This window comes from Bombus flavifrons, chromosome 3 (genome assembly GCF_040668555.2).
Source record: "Bombus flavifrons isolate JBK064 chromosome 3, iyBomFlav1_principal, whole genome shotgun sequence".
Taxonomy (NCBI): domain Eukaryota; kingdom Metazoa; phylum Arthropoda; class Insecta; order Hymenoptera; family Apidae; genus Bombus; species Bombus flavifrons.
In genome coordinates this window covers 13,969,079-13,992,781 of record NC_138444.1, presented here as the reverse complement: position 1 = coordinate 13,992,781, position 23,703 = coordinate 13,969,079, and the positions used below count along the sequence as shown (strand labels likewise).

The window sequence follows — 23,703 nt, the reverse complement described above, 5'->3', positions numbered from 1 at the left end:
TTTGAAAACTTTTTTAAAACTGAAATCTTGTAATATAATACATTTGTTTTCGAAAGAGATTTGCAAAATTTTATGTTAGCAAGCACATTATTTTAATTTCAAATAATTTATTTTTACTTTTGATATTTAAATTATAATAATTCATAGTAGAACTGTAGTGCATAATAGCAAATAATTTATGGTCTGTTATATATCACGAATTAATATTCTTTTAATAAAAATATATTACAAGTAATAAAATAAACCTACTTTATTTTATTTTTCATGTTATTTAAAATGAATGTAATAATCTAATTATAGGTGATAATATCTTCGACCACTTTTACTTAAATTTTTTTATAATACAAACGTGAACTAAGCAAAATTTCATGACTTATTACAGAGTCTTAAAATAGTGAAAAATTGTCCATTTACAGGTGCTGTAAAAATAAAATATTTTATTTGAATGTTTGTGCGAAGTCATACGTCGCGCTCAATGCGCCATCTTGAAATTCAAAGAAAGGCATGCAATGTTGTATGTCTTATCCCCAATATATCAGTGGTTTTAATCTTCCTGTCATTGGTCAGGGAACGAGAAAGTCTTCCCACTTCCCACTTTTTAGTAGGATGTAGGATTAGTTTCTTCAGTATGCTACTGACTGCGGTGAGAGATGGACGTGTTGTGTGGTGATTGTATGGTGTTTGAGTTTTCATGAAGTTTTGTAACTTTCGTATCGACATAGAAATTATGTCGATTCAAAATGGGTAATTTGCCAACGCTAGTGAAGTTTAGTGCGGCACTTCTCTCCTGCATTTTGGATTATACGCGGGCTGATAACGAATTACAAGGTAATAAAAATCTTCTGTATATCTATATTATGGTGTTCCAAACATCAAGCACACGTGGTTATCCTGATCTACTTGATTCCTACTGTCGTTTACTGACATTTAATATTTTGGCGCCCTTGCTTTCCATCAAATCCATTTCATAACACTTAAGTTAATAAGCTTGAAAGATAAATTACCTGTTTGTCAACATTGCATACTGGCTGTTATTTTTTAAATGATAATCCATAATTGAATTTTAATTTTCTTTAAAGAAATTTAAATTTGTTCTTTAAATTTTAATTTTAATTAAATTTCCCATGTTACAAAGTATACAATTACATTTTTAGATTGTACTTTTTGACTAAATCTTGTTTATTTAATTAATGAATCCGAGTATTAGTTTGTATTGCATTACTATGCCTATTTCATGTCATGAAAAGTATTCTTTTCCACTGCATACCTATTAAACACAACAGTAATCGAGTCCAGTTCATCTCGAAGCTAATTGTCGTACAATGCTTGCGAGTTCGTAGGCGCACTATACCAGAAATCCTCCTTTCATATCAACCCTGTTTCCTTAGTGTTCATTGTAGTGTTGTCATGCTAACAATTATTCGTAGAATTATTTATTAACAATTATTTTCATAAAAGGATGTTCACATCTAAAAATAATTAAATAGAAATATATGTATTTAAATAAGAATTTTTAAACAATAAATATGTGTAACTTATCTGTATTTGTGTGATCCAAACTGTCGATACATTTTCAATATTTAGAAAAATTCTGAGTAATCTACATTCTTACCTTCTGTTTCCTATTTTATTCTGAAATGTTAACAAAGTGATAGCAAAAAGGTAGTAATTAAAAAATGCATATTACAGTGATAAAGAAATTATTGATATATCAATTATATGATATTAATACGAAATCTCAATGAATATAACTTAGAGTCTAATTCTACGTAAAATATTTATTCGCAAGTATTTTTTGGACATTGTCATGTTTTTAAGAGCTTTCTAGTGTTTAGCAGAATTAATTCTCAGACATTCTAATACACACTGCATAGTAGATTTTATTTCTAACATGTTCAATAACAAACAATCTTGTCATTATAAAAGTGTTGCAGTAAAGCATTTGAAAACTGATGAGTCCACGAGATATTTTAATTGTTTTCATAACTGAAATACCTTTAGATTTTCTATAGAATTTATAGGACGTAAATACATCTTATTTTTATAGGATAAAGTTAGGAAGGCTTAAATCAGCCGAATAAGCGCACTAATCAAGGTGTTCATAACACAATTGTTATCATAATTGTAAATTTCTTTGAGATCCTAACTATGATTATTTGTGAATTATTTCCGTAATGTTTGTGTAAAATTTATGTTATTAACGTTGCTGCAAATTATACAAAAATTTCAGCTTTATAATATTCATAAAAATTCTCTTTTATCGAAGATAAGAATTAAAAAGATTAGTATTAACAATTAATTACAAACAATTAATTAATTACAAATTTGACAAAAATTCTTATCGTAATTGCTTCAATTGAATAATAGCGAATTGTATGTTCTAAGAAGATAAAAAAAAAAGATGTGAAGAAGTTCAGTAATAGAGGTGTGCCATTAATCAAGCCAAATGATACTAAACCGATGTTTGGCTTGTTTGTGCAAGTGAAAGGAGACGAGGATCGTTTTTACGTAGTTGGAACTCGGTTGTGTACGAGCTCTAGGTTAGAGAAGGCTGTGCTCACCGGCCCTGACCAGGACGGACCACCACCGGGCACAGGAGCGTAGATGCAGGGGAAAGGTATAGCCATAGCTCTAGGATGGAAGTGCCTCCGTGAAACCTTCTAGAAGCAAATCGCGGCATTTGCCGTCACTTTTAACATAGTTGTACATATGTCTACTCATTGAAAATTTTCATTTCAATCCTCTACATACCATGAATCATTCAGGAAACCGAGATAAAGTATTTCAAAGAGATATGTACTAGCAACTCTTTAAACAACGTAGTTTAAACTGGTAGTATACCTCTTTGAGGTATAGTTCAATTGTGCACAAGTGTATATACACATACATGAATACACGTATGAAAGTATACTTTCATAAATTAAAAAGCAATTAAATTATTGAATGATAAATTCAATCCAGTGTCCGAATAGTTTCGTTATTCATTCTATATGAGTTCATCAGTCATGCTAATTGTTTCCACTGGACACATACCAATTAATCGGTTGAGCTCATAACTTTCGCTGAATTCCTTAACAGGTTCACGATATTATTTTAAAGATTCGTTATTCATTTCGTATAATGTTCGAAGCTTTCGTAATTCGAATTCTCCTAGTTAATATTTATCAAGCCTAGGCGCGAGAGTGACTTTGTAATTTTTTCGAAGGAATGATGTTTACTTGGTATATACGGTGATGTGAAAGAATATTTATAGTCGATAATTTAATTACGTCGCAATTAAAAATTTGATTATTATAACGAGGAATAAAAATTTACATTTATATACATGTAAGTCGTTTTATTTATTTTACTCGTAAATTTCATTCATAATGGATGTGTGATCGTAATACCTGTATCCTACTTACGTAGAACGTAGAAGAACGTAGAAGCAATGGATTTTTGAGGAGCACGTGAAAACATGCAAAGTAGAAGAGGGATAGTGAAAGGTACGCACGAAAAGTATTTGCACCTACACCAACCTCACTGTTCCAATGAAAATGTTAGTACTTAAAACGCGTAACTATTTCGTCAGATGTGAAATACGGAATAAATTTTTACCTAATTCTATGGTAATATATACGGGAGCGTTAAATTTTCGAAAAGAAATTGGTTACGTAAAGTTGAAAAGGAAAATGCTTATTACGACATAATTATTACGTAATGTATTATAATTTATATTTACGATGCATATTTGTGCAATACAGGGGACATATATTTAATTCTTGTAAATCGCAGAGATTATCGAAACGATTACGTAATTAGGTAAAACATTTGTAAGAAACGTGCTACTGTTAATTAATTATTGATCGTAACATCCTTTCCCTAATGAAGAATAAAAAATATCGTGCATCTTATCTGATGAAACGTTCGTTCGTTTTCCGCGAAGCGTGCAAAAATGAAATTGAACGTTTATTTATTTAGATTTCTCTCTCTGTTCGACTGTTATTTTTAAGCTAAATCGGAGCTAACAGACAATTCTAGGGCACAATGAGAGACGTATACCTTGCTAAATAAAAGATATCTTGCGATTGCACAATTTCTTTTGCCTCGGAGTAATAATTTTTTTCCTTTCTGTAATCTTCTTACAGAGATTTTAATTAACGTCACCCATAAAGATTTTCATCTGTAGATCAAGAGTTACAATTATGTTACATTGCAATATTATGTAATAACACATAAGAAATATTTATAAAATAACGATGCCAAGTTACTTGGTGTCTACAATCCTACCAGTAGCGTCAATTTCAATCGCGTACAATTTTGCCATCTTGCATTAGCTTGTCCGAAAAGTTTCTTTCGTTTTATAAGGAAATAATAGACGCACAATGTTTTTTGTTTTATATTAGTTTATTGAATTATGCACGAACGTAATAATAGAAATATGACGGAATGGATCATAACTAATTCAATAAAATAATATAAAACAGAAATTGTTATGAAACTTTTCGTAAAACCTAATATATTTTTAACAGACATCACTGTTCAGTATTTTTCTTCGCGTCATATTCAATAATTTTCTTGATTAGTTTCATAATAAAATAATTATACTTTAGCGAAGAGTTTCACGCTTAACGAGTATTGCAAATCCTCGTATCCCTTTCTCTATAATCATTTTGCATACTAAATACATAGGTATTTTACTTTATTGCCTTGAACAATATATGATATTTATAATACGTCTATCTGTAGACACAATTGAAATACGAATAAATGTCTATGCGTTTGAAAGGAGACACCTGTATTTCTTAAGAAACGCCACACGTTTATTCAACGTAATAATATTTGAATTTTTACTTAGTGAGGTAATGGTGCGAGATGTTTAACTGCGCGTTCATTGCAAGAATTATAATTAATCCTGGTGAATTTATCGTTATTCTTTCTTAATATCTCTAACGTTGAACGGAGTTTAACATTATCGTAGTTGTGAGGATATTTCGTTTTCCTTTTTTTCTTATGTCTTTGCGACTGTCAGTAGTTATGATGAAAGCGAAACTTGTACGTAAATACTTGCAACTTTTTATATCACATTACAAGTAGAAAGCAGGTACCTACTAGTTACCTGTACAGACTAAATTACTGGTAATTTCTATCGTAACAGTGCTACAGCGTCTAATGCGTTACTAACTAACAAGTTTCATTATAAAGTAATTTTTATGATGTCTAATAATTTAAAGTATATTTTGATTATACATAGTATAGGCTCATAGTAATAAATTTCAAAGAACATTATGAAGTTGGAAAGCAATGACAAGTTTTATGAAAATTGCAATTTAATCTGTTCAATAATTATTATATCTTTCTAAAATAAATATAGAATATTCTATCATAAATCTACTTTCGTAAATGCATAAAAACCTTGTTAAATTATTAGAAATTAGTCAAAAAATTATTTTCGATTCCTTAATGCGCATAAAATAACATGCAATTTCTAAATATTTTCTTTACATTTTTCGTAGTTCATCTATTCCATATATTCCATTAATAGTAAAAAAATTGACGAGCAACGATTCAGGTGACGATTAGCATTAGAAAACTCTCTCTTTGTTGCGTTAAGTCGTTTGATCCCGGTATAATGGAATATCGGATATGCTGTGATCATAAAGAAATAAAATAAAGTACGTATGTAGCAGGAAATGTGTATGTATATATGTAAATGTAATGTAAATAAATGTAAATGTATAAATATATATATATATATATATATATATATATATATGTCGGAGATGAAAGGACATCGGAGCCTTCCCTTTGGAACCCCGGGAAAATCCCTTAACACCGTAATCTAGATTCTATCATAGGCGTAATTAAACAATTGTCGTCTTTCGATCCGATTGTATTTGTTCGAGATTTGTGATAATGAGCTTGGGCTCGAGGCGATAGCCAGTCGCCGAACGTAGCCGCGGTCCCGGGATGAACGCTTTGCCTAACAAAGGTATGAAGTAATTCTATAGCTCTCCTTAAAAGAAATATCTCAGGCGACACGCGACAGTAAACATTCCAACGGTCTCTGTCCCGTGGCTCGCCACACGCAGTCCCTATTTTTCGAGTAAGATGATTGCCAGATGTCGATGTATCTCCACAGTACGTGATCAGCTAGCCCGAGGGCCGTTATAAACACTAAGATCTAGTTACCTAAAGTCCTTCAAACAGACAAACAGTCTTTGTCCCAACTACGGGAAGATAGGGGAGACCTATTTCTTTCAACGAACGGCGTCTCCCACTAGCAACTTTCCCTCGAGGGCGGCTAGCATCTTTTCTAACCACCGATATGGAGATTGACCAATTAGTAGCAACGTTAATTTCCCTTACTTTCTGAACGAAAACTATCCTCGACGAATCCGATGATCTCGTGTCCTTAGACACACCCCATCATAGTTTTCCTCTGCAGCATCATCGCGACGAAAAGTCATTCTCTCGCGAGATCGTATTAGCGACTTACTTAGCGTCTGTACGCTCGGTGGATATTCCCCGTTTTAACAAAGAGTCCGACTTAGATTTTGTGGGCACGTTCATCCATCACCCCGTCGACCGCGGATTCGTTATTGAACCTAGGATCATTATCATTAGTTTCTCGAGTATCTAATTACCACGGTTACTTGTCCAATTCTATAATAATCGTACCTGCACTAGTCAATGTCTTCTCTATTGCTTATCAACAATGCGTAAACCAAACGACGATTCGTTTCACGCCCCTAATCCTAATTCCAATGTAAACCCGACATATATATATATATATATATATATATATATATATATATATATATATCCACGATTGTTCGATATGTTTTGTAATAAAATTTTGCAATAGTTATTCAATTAATGAGCAGGTGTATTTTCCTGGCACATTATGATTCATTCTCTCGTTGGAAAATTATTCGCCCTCTAATTCACCGAGCATGTCCGGGGTTAGCACTGTGCGTTTAGTCTTCCATCGTATACACGTGCCATCAGTGGATCGCTGATAGTCCGATAAGCGGTGGCATCCTGTGAGCGAAGCGTGCTTAATATAGTACCATAGCTATCATTTAGATGAAAAGATTACTCCAGAGCTTTTTTAATTAGCAGAATCATGTGCGACTGTCGTTTCACAATTATTGTTTCATATGCATCGATACTCTCTACGATTCGTTCCTGATACAGAGTATAACCGTAAAAGACGATTCTTTGTATACTTTAATGGTATAACGATCATGTTATCACGTGAATAGAAATGTTGCAAATCTCACAGCTATAGTTTTCTTTTTTAATTAAAAGGATCGATTTTCATTCAACGATAAGTCGAATTTTTCTAACTACTAGAATACATAATTATTTAATGTTCTATTCAGAACAAATTGCCCTTTTTTTAGATTCTCGCTTTGAAATAAACTTTGAAATAAATCGTTCATTCCATTATATTATACGTTTTACGTTTTGAATTTTATTCCACTACACTAAATCTTTACACCACCGTGGTCACTTTAATTAAAGCAATTACGTATCACCAGTTGAATTACTTGCGTGCACCACTGCCGTAGAAATTACATACCCAGTGCAACCAGGTCAGAACTCCTATTTTAAATCAGTGAGTGCGCGTACGCATTTGTAAGCACATAATTCGCGGATCAAGAATAATATGTTGTATTAGGATGGTTATTGAATTGGTTGAAAATTGTCCCTGTATCAATTGATAATATCGAAACGAGAATAAATGTCATTTAGATTTTGTGGGATTAATAAGTACTTTAGACACCGATACTTGCTACTATTACGTTCCGTGAAGTTGAAAGGAAATAACATAAGAAATAATTTAGATCCACTTAGAAATCAGACCAGAAAATAGCTGTAATTTCTTGTACATAGGTCAACGTTGAGTCAGCAAACAAGAATTTTAGGTTACGAAGATTATGAATATTAGAGAATTATGTCATTTATCGTAGTATCGTTTCCTTACTCGATGATTAAACGAAATAAACGTGTAATTATATTTATCAAATGTAAAGATACTTTTGTGCAATTTTTCCTCCTTTCACAAAAGAATTCACTTGTATTACTTTTCCATTGAACTTTCCAATTAATCATCGCTTGACGATCAAACGAAAGGCTAGCCAGTCGTAACTGGAGTTCTAGCAGGTTCGTTAAGGTCATGCGCTGGTTTCTTATCTAGAACTATACTCGATCTCGAAGGCACCGTAGGTAAGCGGAATCTAGACTTTTTCGATGCGGCGAGCTGCTAGTAGAAAGGGAAGTGGGAACAGTAGTCTGTGCACCGAACTACCATTTGATTTTCCAAGGTACCGTTTTCTTCCACGAAACTAGCCTGATCCATCAGAGTCTGGGTGCAGGGCAAACTAACTCCTACCCACGTAACAAGACCCGCATTTTCCAAGTATGTATATCCACAGCTCGTGTACAACACGGAATTCTTCTTTTTCTTTCTCTCTTTCTTCCTTACTGTTCATCTACCCACAGTATATACCAGTACAAGTACATAGTTCCTATGGTCCCGAGTTGAACAAGTGAACAATGTAAATATATTTGAACGTTTATGCGATCGCATGCGACCGACTTCAGCGGAAGTATCACGCATAGTATTCTGGAAATGCAGTGCTGGCAAGTGTGTTCGTTGTTTAGGTGTTCTCGTTGTTCTTTTCTGTGATCGTTGCATTTATGGTGAATTTGTGTTGACTATCTTAGTTAGTGACCTAGTTGGTTGATGATATCTATGTACGTAATGATATTTTAATAATATTTAATTATCCACGCGTTTCTCGTGACTGTAATTTCTCAAATAATATTTAGATTTTTCTTCAGTCTTTGACCTGTTAACTGCGGAGTTTAGTTTCAAAAATTCCTTAGGGGGTGTGCAGATAAAATCAAGCAACGACAGATATACACGTCGACCGCAGGACAAATGCTCCTATTATAAATTGAAAAAGGTAAGCAAAAACGTGGAAGTATTACATTTTTTTTCGATAAAAAGTTAACGATTCATTGTTGAAAAAAAAATATTATTATTAAAAACTTAAAAATTACCAAAAAATAATAAAGCGAAACGTTTCGAGGAATAGCCCATGCATTGGGGAAAATAATGAACCCAATTTATAAAAAGCAATATACAGAACATAACCGATATGCGAAAGAGAATAATCAAATAATAAAACTTTTTCTTTTAAACTTTTTTTTTATTTTATTTTTGTTAATAAAATATATAACAGTCTTCCTGGAAGTATAAAGGAAACATACCACTAAATTTCATTTATATTACTTTTTACTAAAATTTTGAGTTTTTATAGTTAACGATTTTTATAGTAAATTTGGAATGAAAACTTTATCGATAATAAAGTTTAGGATAAGTTTTTGCGCGATAGTCGAATGTAATTCAGCAAATTATCACGATGAAACGCAGTTTCGTAACGGAACATGAAGACACAGAATTTGACATATGTACAACAGAGTGACTCCCCTCTAAAGAAAGCAGTAAGTTTATCATCCAAATGCAGGTTTTTACGAGGCACTGAGGCAGTCTTACTATCGGCATCCGGCCTGACAACTTCCGTCTCGGCTCTGGTAACTCATCGTCAGTGGAACATCTGCATCCTTCTTCAGTCTACCGCTTCGTCATTTTCCGTTCCTCTTATCCTCGGCTATCTCGTTACCTGCTATAAAGAACTTTAATTCGCTGAGAACAGTTTCGAAATACAATACTCGTGCGATGCAATAAAATAACGTTTGCCTCGAATTTCTGCGAAAAATGATTAATCTATGATCTACTTTTCAAGCATATTAACAGGCGATTACCTTTAAATACCTCAGTTTGGAACATAAATTGTAAATATAGTATTTCGCGAACGAAAATATTGTATGCAGGTAAATACATAGTTTGATCTAGTTTTACACAACGCGAAGTAGACGGAAAAACATAGCTTTTACAATTACAATTAGCGAAGAACTCTATCAAATATAGAGTCAGAATCATAAAAGTAGCGGAAAGAAGTTGAGATAGCATACAAATAATTATAATTGTCGAGTATATTCAATAAAAGAAAAATAATCGTATTCGTAAAATGAAAAGTAAGCTATCTATAGAAAAGAGATGTCGTAAATATTTCTCAGTTATACGTGTAAATAATACATATTTGAAATTATTCAAAGTTTACATTTCTGATGTATAGGGATTGATAGTAATTAGCAATATTTTGAATTATCTCTCGTTGAGCTGAGAAAAATATGAGCTATTAAATTATGTATGCATCTATAATAGGTGTTTGCAATTATTATGCGAACGACGGCATTGGATTACGAGCCGATTCTGTTCTGTGAATCTATTCTGAAGATCGTTACCCATATTTGAAAGTACAGTTTAACCGATATTCTGTATACGTGTAACGGTGTCGTGTGAATGGAAGAACGTATACGTTCATTAAGAAATACGTTGTTCTTTCATCGGAATTTTCCTCATAACGATATATTGCTACAAGATATATCTATATGCAGCTTTTCATTCTTTCTTTTTTTCGACCTACAATATTAACATCATCTTTCATTATACTTTCACTAGTATTTTTTCTTCTTTTTTTTTAATTATCTGAACTCAAGCAATTTGAAACCACTTTATCAACGCGTACCTGTCTTTTTTTCTTTATTAGATCATTTGAAATCTTAATGAACCTTTATTTCTGTTTACATTGTTAACTAACTTGAAACATCCTTTCATCCTTCCATCTTTCTTCTCATTAGTCATATCGCTTGACATCAGTCAAGTCGCTTGAATTCAAATAATTAATTTGAACGAGGCTTTAATGGCATCAAGATTCTGATTATGTATTTATGACCGGAAGTACGTATACGTATACAAGTACATGCTTAAAAACAACCGGTAGACACTTTTCAACTCTGTGCCATTTCTCCATAGAAATTTATCTTTACTTACATAACTTACTTGACATAAAATATCTTATCAAATTTCCATCCTTTTCCTCGTAAAGTCTCTTAAACTCGTATAACTCGATTAATCCGAACAAGACTTTAATGCATCAAGATTCTGGCTACCAGAGCGTTTATGCAGGTTCATATCTTTATGAACATACCTGGAAAGAATGAAAGCTAAGCAGTCATCTGTTTCACCTACCAAATATTACGCCGATCGCTGCACTTCGGATATTTTATACATTTCTGCGTATCGTGTCTATCCCGTGCGCTTTTCCACCTGTAAATTTCTCATACACGCATAAACATCTGCAATCTACCGATTACTTATGACGGGAAATATGTGTATGTGAATATCCTCGAATCAGCTGGTAAACATTTTTCAACACCTCCAGGCCATTCAAGCTTTTACACCTGTGCGTTTCCCCTCTCGATTTACCGGCAAGCGGATTCTCGCGTAGCGAGGCAAATACCCGGGGAAAATGAATTCGAAAACGTAAAGCGGGATGCGGATTCATTGTTATGCGGACAACGTTGCTAGGTCACCGGTGCATTTTACGCGACAATGCCCCAGGGTTCTTCTCCTTCTTAGCTTCGACGTCTCTCTCATTCTTCGCTCTATTCCCCTTCCTACGTTTTACTTATTATTATTTCACGGGATCGGGCCACGAGTTATAACTGTACATTTCTGTGGTGCCGGGATAGGTCTTGGCATTAACTAAGTTACGTAATGACTGGTTTTCTCGGAGAATGAATACTCGGTGCGCGACCTGCCTCTTTTTCCCTCTTCACGGCGCGGCATCGAGACCGCTCGCTTCGGGGACCACGCAAGTAAATCCCGATGTACAGTTACTTATTTGTACAAACACGAGAAACTCGAGCGACGATACCACCGGTCAACGGACCCAAAACGCGTCTATCCTTTTACGTTGATCGTTCGAGTGACGTTACGTTGCATAATAAATTAGATCGATGATCTTTATGCATTCATGGGACATTTCAAGGTGCGAACGAACACAGGATACGCGCAATATGCAGAATTTTTATTTGTTATTAATATTTAGTAGAAACGTTAACGTTTAGTAGCTGTAAAGAAAATAACGTAAAAACTAGGTTTCTGTACGTTGCACTTTTAATTAAAGAACTTTGGCCAAATCAGCCATTTTCAACAAAATCATATACGAATGAAAATAATTGTCGAAGGTTTTGTCGCTTTAAAATGATAATTGAACAGTGAGATCCCAATGTACGTATACTGTTATATTCTAGTCATGCGCGCAGTACTCAATCGAGGCTAGCCGACTACAACGACACGATTAGGATTCCGATAGAATTTGGTCGCTTCCTGGTACTACAGTAATCTCGTCATTTTGATGCCAAAGAAATCCGAAAACTAGTTCCTAAGTATCGCTTTACAATGTTGTATCGAGATTTGCCAAACAGAGGAAACTTTGCGTGATCACTATGAATGTAGAAGCAAAAATGATTTCTTACTTGCGTGGTTTTTGTCAACTTTTAATCGACTATATGTAACTTTGTCAATGTTTGATCGACTATAAATCTGTTTACTTTCATAAACAATAACGCCTACACAAATATCGAATTACTTATACGTTTTATATTTTATCGTCTAAAAGAGTTTTGGTTAAAGCGTGTATTATATTTCTACAGTATTTCTACTTTCACGTGCCTAATTAATTTTATGTTCCTTCTGTTTTTGCAAATTTCGATACGATAATCATCTTAACAATGTAGTATAGGTTTGATAAAATCTTCCAGTGAAACGTTATTTTATCAAAACAATAATCAGTGAAAGTTTCGAAAAGCTTCAATTAATGAAGCTAATTTAAGCGAAGGATCCTAAACGATTGTTTTCAGCATGCTTCTGTACAATGGTATTAAGAAGTCAGTGTTCTCTTTCCTCATTAAAAATTAAATTTCTATTACCAGAGGACAATTACAAATTTAAAATTCCCAGTTCTCTTAATTTCACGTAGAAATTTAATAGATTCATTACAATGCCTTTTAAAGACTTTTTGTAACGTAAAACACATATCCAGGTAAAGGCTCATTTTCTTTGCGTTACGTATCTTTTTAAATAGCCCCATACATTTTAATTTCTTTGATACAAGTCATAAACTCTCTCTCTCTCTCTCTCTCTCTCTCTCTCTCTCTGGTATCTTCATAGAACCGACGAATACCTTTACAATACCGATCAACGCGTAATTTCTTCGTCTCTTTTAATTTACGTATCGTTTAGCCGTTTTCACTATAGTACAAAGATGTTACTAACAATGGTTAGCATCTATGATGATTATACACGGTCGTTGCATTGAAACCTTTTGTACGTTTCTACAAAATACAGCTAGCAATTAGCATGGACCGATGTAAATGGCGTGACAGCGTTTAATTATATCAATTCACCAAGTATTTCACAGTCTGGTTGAAGATCTCACGAAGTTTCTCCTGGTTTAGACATTGATTGTCGCACGGTGACCGAGGAACTTCCACTTTGCGAAACGGGAACGGATTCCGCAACGAGGAAACGTTTAGGAGAGAGAACTCGGTTCCTACTTTGGCAATGATGCAGATTGTCGTTCTAGATAGCTAAATTGACCGTGGGTATGTGGAAAGCTCTCGTACGCGGCTAAATGACAATTTCTCTTTCACCAATTGGCCGAAAACGAACTCGTGCACGATCAAAACTGGGTTACTTTTAGCGATGCTCTCTAAATCAATGATCGACGACGTTTGTTAGCTTTCTTTTCTTCTTTTTTTGTTATATCAAGATCACAGTAAAGAAACGCGATAAAAATACTTTTTTGTCGACTTCTTTTACTTTAAAGCCATTTTTGAGTAAAAGGGAACGTTTTTCCAAAAAGTAGTAGAAAGTGAAAAGGGCTTGTTAGGTAAAAAATTGACAAAGTCTTGTGGAAGCTATACCGTTGAGGCAAACGCAAGGCATATTCTAATAACTTTCGATATTTCAATATCGCGACAAGCGATATTTATAAAATTACGAAGAAGATCAAATAAATTCTGAATTCTGAAATTGTTCTGCTATAAAAAAAAAGGATGATTCCTTTTTACTCTTCGTATCAGAAAGCGATTTTTCCTACGACGAGAAATTGTTCAAGCGAAAAGTATATTTCTTCTAAACTAATTATGATACATTTTCTAACATGTAAGTTTATAGTTACATGGAAATTGCGTAGACTGCGTTCCTTGCCGGAAGGGATAATCGGTTAAAATATAAAGATACGGATCATTCTGCAACTAGGCAAAACCGTAGAACGTAGTTCTACGAAATGTTAGCCTGAAATATAAAAGACCAGAACTTTCTCCCAATGCTCACCGATCGTTGATGCGAATTCACATGAAATACTGGAAAGTGAGTTTTACATTCTTTGTCCCAGTGTCACGATACAATTCATCGGTCTGATAAAAGTTAATGAAATTTACATGTTGTCAAAGAACGACGAAAAGCTTTGTTAAAAAGTATCTTTGAGGTATTGAAACTAGTATACGTTACTTGTTTCTGACTCAGTTTAATATAATATAATATAATATAATTTTCTATGTGGCTGTCAAATGTTTGGAAATAAGTTTAACTATTTTTAAATCCATAAAAATTACTTCGATGATCTGCTTCTCTATTTTACACATCAGAAAGTTATAAAAACTTACAAACAATTTCAGTTGTGATAATTCGTTTAATTATCGAATCGGAAGAATATATATTAAATAATCTGTTTAATAATAGAGTATTGTTATTTAAACTATTGACAAAATAGAATAAGTTTCACTTATTTTGTTCCATCGAATAGCTCGTCAAAACTCCTCTTTCATCTTCTTGGAAATTTCTCTAAAAATCTGCTATAATTGGGTTGCATAATGTCTATTAATGATCCGTTTAATCGAAGAATGAAAATTTAATTGGCAGCAACTTGATTATATCTATATGCATATAGCACTTACGTATGAGCGTTCTTCCTTTTTATGTCGAAAGAACACGATGATCGTCAGTCAGATCGCTGAACAAAAGCGTTGCATCAGTGACGTAATGCATTTATGCGATAATACAGTGGCATAAGTGAACTTACCGTGCATGATGTCAGTAAAGCGTAATGACGGTTCAACATTTAACAACGTGAAGTTTCTTAATAGAAATGCTAATTGCTAGGTACAATTTCGAATTTATATTACGAGACATATCAGGACAATGATGCGTTTAATACTCTTACGGTATAAAACAGTGAATCTATATTAGTAAACTAGATATAATTTGAAATTTGTATTATAATCTGCATTTGATCTTTAAAAATATATAACAAATTTAACAAATTAATTATAAAAAGATATAATAAATTTTATTAATTCGATAAAAATTTTTAAATTGTGTCGACGAGATATTTTAATATTAAAAAACGAAGAATCGTTTACAACGACGGCATAAATACATTTCTGCATAAGAAAGAAGAAAGAAAAGTTTCAGGCATATAACAATCGTCTCTTCGAACAATTTAACAATGTAAAACCTACTGTATGTACTTTTTATTTAATCTCATACAACACTTATCGCTACCATAAATTCTTTTCATTGTTAAAACAATTGAGATTTGGGCGGCAATCGTTGATGAACGGTCACGATAAAATGGAAGAACGGCCATTGCCGGATATTTATGGAAAAGATGCGCTGCTGACACAGTACCGCTTGTTCTACGCGTTTTATGTCAGATTAGACGCGTAAACGCGCGTACGCACGCGCCAGTCACGAGCATCTGCTTGCTATCCGGCTCCATTTACCAATTGTGCTCGTTAATTTCACGACACTCCGTTCCTTCGTGCTAATTGGTCGCTTTAATGGATTTCATGCAGGCTAAAATGTCCAAAAACAGGAATAAACCATCTGCAAATTAAACCTGGAATACTTAGTTGCTTAGTTAGATGTTAATGAAAATATACCGTAGACATTATGAATTATCAACTCCATCAGAAAATTCTATCTTCCTTTTGAAGTACAAAATTCCCAAACATAAAAAACTATTAAACAACTATCTGAAAAATTATTCCACCTAATTGTTCTGTTAGTAATAAACAATTCATTTCTCTTAACAAAAGCTTGTATGGAACTATAGACCCCAATCTGATTGAGAAAAAATAAGCACTTTTAAAACAATTTTTAAAATTTCGTTAGTCACGCAAGGAGTTAAAGGTCATCTTATATTAAACTTACTATCTCATTTAGTATGAGAACAGTGGAAGTTATTACATATAACTAGTACGACTTCCTGAACAATTTCTCATAATCTTTTATATTTTATTCTAAAACAACCTGTAATTAAAGGAATCGTTATTGGAATGTTCCATAAAGAAATCATTACACTAAAGCTATTATGCTTTCATTTAAATCAACAATCATTGAATCGTTCCCCGAACTAATGAAACACGAAGTAGTCCGTAGTGAATTCTCGAGTAACCTAATAACACGAATCACGGCCGCAGATTACACACGAAAATAATAAAACCTTAAAACTGTTACCGTAACATCGTATAATTATACACGATGATGTACCTCTAACATTTGAATCGTTCCACATTCTGATTCTCTACTGTGAAAACATCGCGAATATCAAGATCTATCGTAAGAAAATTTTTCTAGTGAAACCGTTGCTCGCGATACTTCCTGTCCCGTTTTTCCTTTATTCCGAATAAAAAAAATATTTGGAATTTCATTCAATTAACAACTACGCAGAAATTTATTTTATATCTGGGAAGTGGGAAAAAAAATCCAAAGGAACATTTAAGAAATTAATCTTTGCATTCTACAATAATTTGTCAAATATTGCTTCTATAATTTCTACAAATTGTATAATTTCTTCTTCGTCGAAAAATTCTGACTTGTTAACTTGGCGTGACTCGTTAAAAAAAATGATGGATTCTATCTATCTTCTTAAAGTCATACAAAACTTGAAATGAAAGTAACGAAAACTTCACGAATTCATCATCTACATTTGAAATTAACAAGTTATTTCGTTTTTCATTATATCATATGAAAATACTTTCTTTTTACGCACCAAATGACATAAAAATCGACGATAATAAACTTTATATATGAATTCAGACTATACAGTAATCGTTTCTTTCGTAGCTTATACGTCTGCTCACAATCGTCGAAGAGCGAATGAATTAATTGGATTTGTCTATAGATTAATTATTAGTTGCTTTCACTTGGTTCTTCGGATCGAAGAATGAAGAACCTCCTTTACTCTTTTGACTTTCCCTCGTGCATCCGGTACAGGAAAAGGCTAAACATTCGAGTTCGCCGATTGCATCTTGTATATCGCGAGTTTCGATTTCGCAATAGACTCATTGCTTTAGCTTGCCGACCTCTCAACGTCCTTGCAGTGACTCTCATTAATATATAATTTCATTCCTGAAATTTCATCATTTATCGGATAGTTCCATGATCGCTTTTTCGACAAATATTTCACTCTTTACAGCGATGAATTCATTGAAGTAGTACTTACAGACATTCGGCTCGTGTAATTTTTTATCATTAAAAATAATTTCACGAAAATCAGAATAAACGATAATTGCATTATTGATTATCGCAGCGTGATATAGCGCTATCAAAATACGAATGCCGCGCACACAGAGGAATAGTTGTAAAATCACTTTTGTGAAAGTAGAAAACACGATGAGTCTAAAAACTACGTTAAAAGTAATAGAGCTGTTACAATATCTGTTATCGTTTTACAACGGAAATCTTAAGAAACTACAGGATAGTCGGCGTAAAAACGTTAGAAAGCGATAATTTCGTTGCAAGAGACTATATTATTTTTGCATTCGAATACAATCGAACATTCCTTAAAAGTGAAAGTACATACGGTTACGAACGATTTGTGTAAAATTCTACGATGTACCGAAAAGGAAAATTCTTTTTCCTTCTTTTACTAGTAAAATTTTTTTGTACGATAGTTTGCACGTTTTACTTCCCTTAGCTTACGCTAATTCACTTTTTATATGGGAGATGTCGGAAAATTGAGAAAATAAAGGGGAGCAAATGAAAAATAAGAAAATAATCGAGGGAAACAACTGATCTTGATCGAACGTCCCTTTCTTATCGTGCATAATAACATTAATGAGTATCTTAATTAATCTCTAGAGGTTGAGAACCTCCTCCAAGGTAAATCACCAACACTTGATGTTACGAGCAGTGCGCCAATAGCAACAAGAGGGGAATGCCGTGCGCGGATCGTTGAAAAGTTTCACCTGACCAGTAATGGTACTTCCTGCTAGTCAGGTGGACTATACGTTGATTCATTGGGGGCATATACCCTTCATTGGATTGCAGTTTTATAGTCGTACAACTTCCACGGGTATACCACCAAGATGATACGCTTAACGCTGCTAAAATCCCGAATACATACCCAATCATATCATCTATTCTTTCTTTTCTTCTTTGTCTATTACTTTGGTTTCATTCTAATTATTTCAATTCTGTTTAAATGAAATGTCTTTACCATCGTTTATATATATATATAAATTACTTAATTATAGAAACGTGTAGAAGAATTTATAAAGATTTGTATATGATCGCTGTGGTTGTGTTTATATTCATAAACATTTGAATGTTTATGAATATAATATGTTCAACTGCTACCAGAAACAAAAATCGAGATAGTGTAAAATATAATCAAATTACATTTAAGGTAAGAAATTTAAAAGCGTATTTGACGGAACAGATTTAAATTTAAACTAAATACAGAATAAAATATTCACGTGTAGATAGGAAATTGAATAACCAAACAAAGGAACTCTTTAATGTTCATCTACGAGAAATTTCCTTTGCTTTACTCCATCTTGTAATCATTTGCATATCAAAGGGATTTTAAAAGACGTTTTCTCACCTAACTATCGGTACAAGTGCGAACTAAAGATCTGTTTGCTTCAGAGAAACTGGTAATACTGGAACCGTTTTGAATTTTCTGGTTTTCTTTCTGCCAGCTTGCGCGACGTGCCATTTAAAATTAAAAATACCTTTTTTAACCCTCTTTGTCGTTAACCCCCTTTTATACGATAAAATTGATGAAACAAAATTCGTTATACATATTTCAATTTTTTTTTTATTATAGCATTCTTTAACGCCTTGGATTAAAGAAAAATAATATTTTAAATAAGATTAATCGGTATATAATTTTCACATTCAGCTTTATTATGTATTAGATATTTTGTATCCATATATAGTGTAAGTTTTCTATTTCTAATTGCTTTGGAATTTATATTTGAATCGTGAAGTTATTGACAAAATTCGGCATTGTTTCTGCACATGCTCGAAACAATCAACTATTGTAACTAAATATAAGTATTTAGAATCGATATGCGTATTCTATGCTACGTTAAGTTTCACTTATTTCATTAAATATCTATTACTTCGTCTATACACTATCATATATAGTAGAAGAATTTTTTGCATTGTTTCGTATTAAATTCTATTTATATTTTTCAACTTATTTTCAATTTATATATTTCATTGTCAAGCATGTCACATATTTATTTAAATTTTCTACAAAGCTATGTAATTTGGAAATATCTTTTAAATATTTAATTTGTTTATCATTGTAATATCGTTACTTGTTAATACATTGTTATACTGAGCTAAATTAAATAAACTAACATAAATTTGGACCAAACTAAATTTTTTATTGAAATGTTATTGAATTTTCATATGTATAAAAAATTAATTTATAACAATATTAATATAATTACGTATACAAATAAATGTATCTTTCTTTCTACTCTGTGTATATTTTGAAATCTTATTTCAAGCGATGTAAACTTTTTGAGTTTATACATCGAATGAAATAAATTTGAGAATTCAAAGTTTAGAATGTGACAAAGGAAGTAGAAACACGAGATAACGTTCTCAACCTAGAGAGAATGTAATCGTTGATCCTTCCGCTACCCTACGAAATGGATTGAACACGTAATCATGAAACCAACAACCGCATTCCTCATATACGTACTAATAGGCCCTCACAACTGCATAAGGTCTACCTGATACGAGGTCTCTGTTTCATTGTATTACGAGTCATTGCTCTTCTTCTTTAGAATACATACCACCACGAAGAATTGTAAAGTTTGCATTAGGTCATCTAATAAGTAATACGGTTTAAAACAATATAAATCACAAACAAAAATTCTAAAACTTACTAAAAATTAAAAAATTATAAATAATACAATAATTAAAAAAATTATGTAATGGAATTGCAATTATAAAGAGAGTTGCGTTAGGGATAAATATATTTCACGTAAAAGACATTTTTGATTCGAATAACGTAATTAAAGATCACTTTATATTAGCATTCCTTATATTTAAGTATATTTAACATTGGTACTTGGCGAGTATGTGTGTCAAGCATTTGGGGCACAGCTTCAGGCTATGGATCATTGATCAACGCAAGAATTCGACTTGCATGTTCTTCTTACGTCCCTCTTACGCGAGATTCATAAAGTGGCACATTTTATTCTAGAAGTATAAAACAGTTCAAGTTATAGTTATTTTTTAATAATATAGCTTTTAGTAAAATGGATAATAGTATTTATATTGGATTATTTAAAATAGAAATATATTAAAAATGAATCGTTAATAGCACTACAATGTAGCACTACAAATATATTAATATCATTAATTAACATTAAAAAAACCATGATATATTTTTGAATTATTTGATTCTTAAATATTTATTATTATATAGAGGAAACTATTGTACATTTTTTATGATTACAGAATGTGTTGAAGGACACAGTGGCTGCAAGAGATGTAGAGATGGAACATGTGCAAGATGTGCAGTTCTTTTACATCAAGGAACTTGTGTCGATACTTGTCCACCAGGTCATATTGCAGATTGGTCAACTAGAGATGAATACATGGGCAGAATTTGTAAAGAAACAGGATATATGTTTGGATTTACTGGTAGTCAAGTAGCCATTTTGGTAGGAGTTGTTTCTGGTGCAACTATATGTATTCTGATAATATTATGTGGGGCTATAATTGTACATAGAAGAAAGAAAAAAGCTGCTAAACTAATCCAACAGTTTGAAGACAGGTATTCTTTGCTATATCTTTAATGTATTGTAAGTGTGATTAAAAATGAATAATATTAAAAATATGATTTAATTTATGTTTTAGTGCAGAGAGAAGAGAATTTTTGAAACATCTTGCAATGCTTAGAGGAGAAGGCAACACGTTTCTTTCTATGCTCAATGACACAAGGAGACAAGTTAGGGAATTATACTATTCAGGAAATAATGGAGATGGTGCTGTTGGAATACAAGCCTATAGGTACAATTATGCAATTAGCGTAAGCTATCAATTGATATATTCTTTCTTTATTATAATTATGATTTACAGACCAGTTTTGCGGGATTTGGCAAGGATACTGGTTCTTATTAATAGGAGAGACGATGAAATACCAATTCCTCCAGATGATTGGCAAAGACTTTTTTCATGGGCTGAGAGATTATTAAGAAGATACAAAAGGCACAGCTCACCTGAAGTAAGCTAATTTCTTTGTTTAAAACTTATATGAAAAACAAAAATTGAACTCCAAAGAGCTTGTTATTCTAAATTTTGCTTTTTTTCATGCAAGTCTCTAAAACACTTTGGTGAGTCATGCATGTTGAAGGAGTAATTACATATGCATGAGTAAAAAAGAATTTCTTTCAAGTGAAATTACATAAACCAGTAAAAAATTATGTATTTTGTATCAAATTTAAAAGATAATATTTTATACTTCAAGGTGGCTCAACTTATAACATTCTTACAACAACCAACAGCATCCGTCCAAATAAATTCAACACAGCAAGTAACAATCACACAATCACCTCAGCCTTATGAAACAAGAACCACTCCAACCAATCTAACTACATTCCAACCAAATGCACCACTTACAACATTTCAAGCAAGCGACAAATCAAGTATCAGCCCTGCAAGTTCCAGTCTTGGATACATAAAAGATAGCCCTGTGAGCTCCAGCCTTGGGCAAAACAGTTCTGGAGCTTATAACGAGAAACTTAGTCCAAATGGATCTAGCATAGGACAAACAACTCCATTAGTATATGATAACCAAAAACGACTGAAACCTTCGAATACACATTTCCAAGAACTTGCCATTTCCACTTTTAATCATAAATACAATACTGGTGCAACATTAACAGAATCCACTTGTGCAATAGATGAATGTGAGGCAAATGGACTCGATCGTGAATTAAATCCTCAGTGGGAATTTCAAAGTAGTACAGAGGCTGCTAACTATACTATTTTATCAGATTGGTCACCTGCTCGTGAATACCTCATTGATGACTTTACAATTCTCGGTTTCCGACCACAAGATGAAATTACTACGGAATTGTAAATAATATATTATGATATACATAATTTATATATTTCTTTATAGTTTTTGCTCATAAATATATATTTTCTATAAATAAAAAAATTTTCTATTTTATAAATAGGAAATATATATTTCATTTATTTCTATTCTTTCATTCATTCTAAAACTGTAATATCTAAAGCCATAATCCAGAAATATCATGCACTCTCATATTATTGGACTAATTTATTCGTATATAACGCATTTTCAGCCATTCTTATAAATAAAATTTTAAATAAATATATTATTTCTATATCATTCTTTAGATATTCAAGTATATATAAAATATTTCATAATTATTAGGTTGATTGAGACGAGTAAATTTTTCATACCAAAACAAATAGAAAAATTGTACCTAAAGCTTGATTTTCAAGAACCAAAAGTAAAAATTTCCAGTATATATTTCTAGCACATGCTATTTCAGGTATTAGATGGTAGAATGCATAAAATATCGGTTTCTCAATGTTTTTTGAGTATTCAAGAGCTGTAAGGAAGAAAACAGATATTACGTTCTTAATTTATTCGTAATCTACTATGTTAATGTAATAGATGTTAAACATATCTTTCAAAATCATTATTCAGATATTTTTTTATCTAAACACATAATGCGCTAATGCGCATTTGATCCTACACCTAAAGAGCATGCACCAGAATTAAAACACTTAAAATCTTCAAACCAAATCTTCGAATTGTACAACTTAATAAAATACTTCTTAATTTCTTTTTGTTTAGGACAAGTTGTTTTTCTTGATATTCCATGATTTTGAAAAAATCTGTATGTGTCTGTATGCATGTATGTATCCTAGTTTGTGTATTATATATGTATGAGTTCTGCGATACAATGAATTTATGATACTATCAGCTAATTGTAAGCGTTTTATTTAAATGATATTCTTTATTTAATTTCTATATTACAAATTAATAATTATTATATAATTTACTGTACTAGTCAATATTTCCTTTTATGCAAGAATATGAATTATGTTATAAAATTATGTCCTTATACTACCAATGTCTGAAGTAAGTCTATAAAAATAGTTTTAGATCTTTAATACAAATATTTTTTTATCGATGCACCAACATATCATTATTAAATAAAAATTGCAAAATATTTACGATATAACACATGTATGTATACATACCTGTATATGTTGTTACACAAAAGACCAGAATGGTCGGCTGTATGTACAAATTGATGTAAATAATATTTTACTAGCAAATATGTAAGATAATTATAAATATAATATATATATATTATATATATATACCCAAATATAATCAATCCATCTTTTTATATTTTTAATTAATTTCCATTTTC

The 23,703-nt window shown here is 32.2% G+C and overlaps 1 protein-coding gene across 3 annotated transcripts; it reads left to right on the top strand.

Annotated features, from left to right (window-relative positions):
* Nucleotides 1-577: 577 nt before the first annotated feature.
* T48 (FU domain-containing protein T48) lies at nt 578-23,648 on the top strand. Of its 3 annotated transcripts, none has more exons than XM_069110574.1 (6): nt 578-828; nt 2,483-2,617; nt 20,741-21,059; nt 21,143-21,295; nt 21,365-21,509; nt 21,753-23,648. In XM_069110574.1, exons 2-6 carry the CDS (start codon nt 2,605-2,607, stop codon nt 22,365-22,367), a joined length of 1,245 nt encoding a protein of 414 aa, XP_068966675.1. In that variant the 5' UTR covers nt 578-828; nt 2,483-2,604; the 3' UTR covers nt 22,368-23,648. The 3 variants fall into 3 exon arrangements, with proteins under 3 accessions (XP_068966675.1, XP_068966676.1, XP_068966674.1); XM_069110575.1 differs by lacking the exon at nt 2,483-2,617 and adding an exon at nt 8,833-8,957 and having other exon boundaries at nt 580-828; nt 21,753-23,647; XM_069110573.1 differs by lacking the exon at nt 2,483-2,617 and having other exon boundaries at nt 580-828; nt 21,753-23,645.
* The last annotated feature ends 55 nt before the right edge of the window (nt 23,649-23,703 follow it).

Coding starts and splice junctions, on each gene's coding strand:
- T48 (XM_069110573.1), top strand. CDS start 741: ATGGGTAATTTGCCAACGCTAGTGAAGTTTAGTGCGGCACTTCTCTCC. Junction 21,060..21,142: donor ATCCAACAGTTTGAAGACAG/GTATTCTTTGCT, acceptor TTTATGTTTTAG/TGCAGAGAGAAGAGAATTTT. Junction 21,296..21,364: donor GTTGGAATACAAGCCTATAG/GTACAATTATGC, acceptor TATGATTTACAG/ACCAGTTTTGCGGGATTTGG.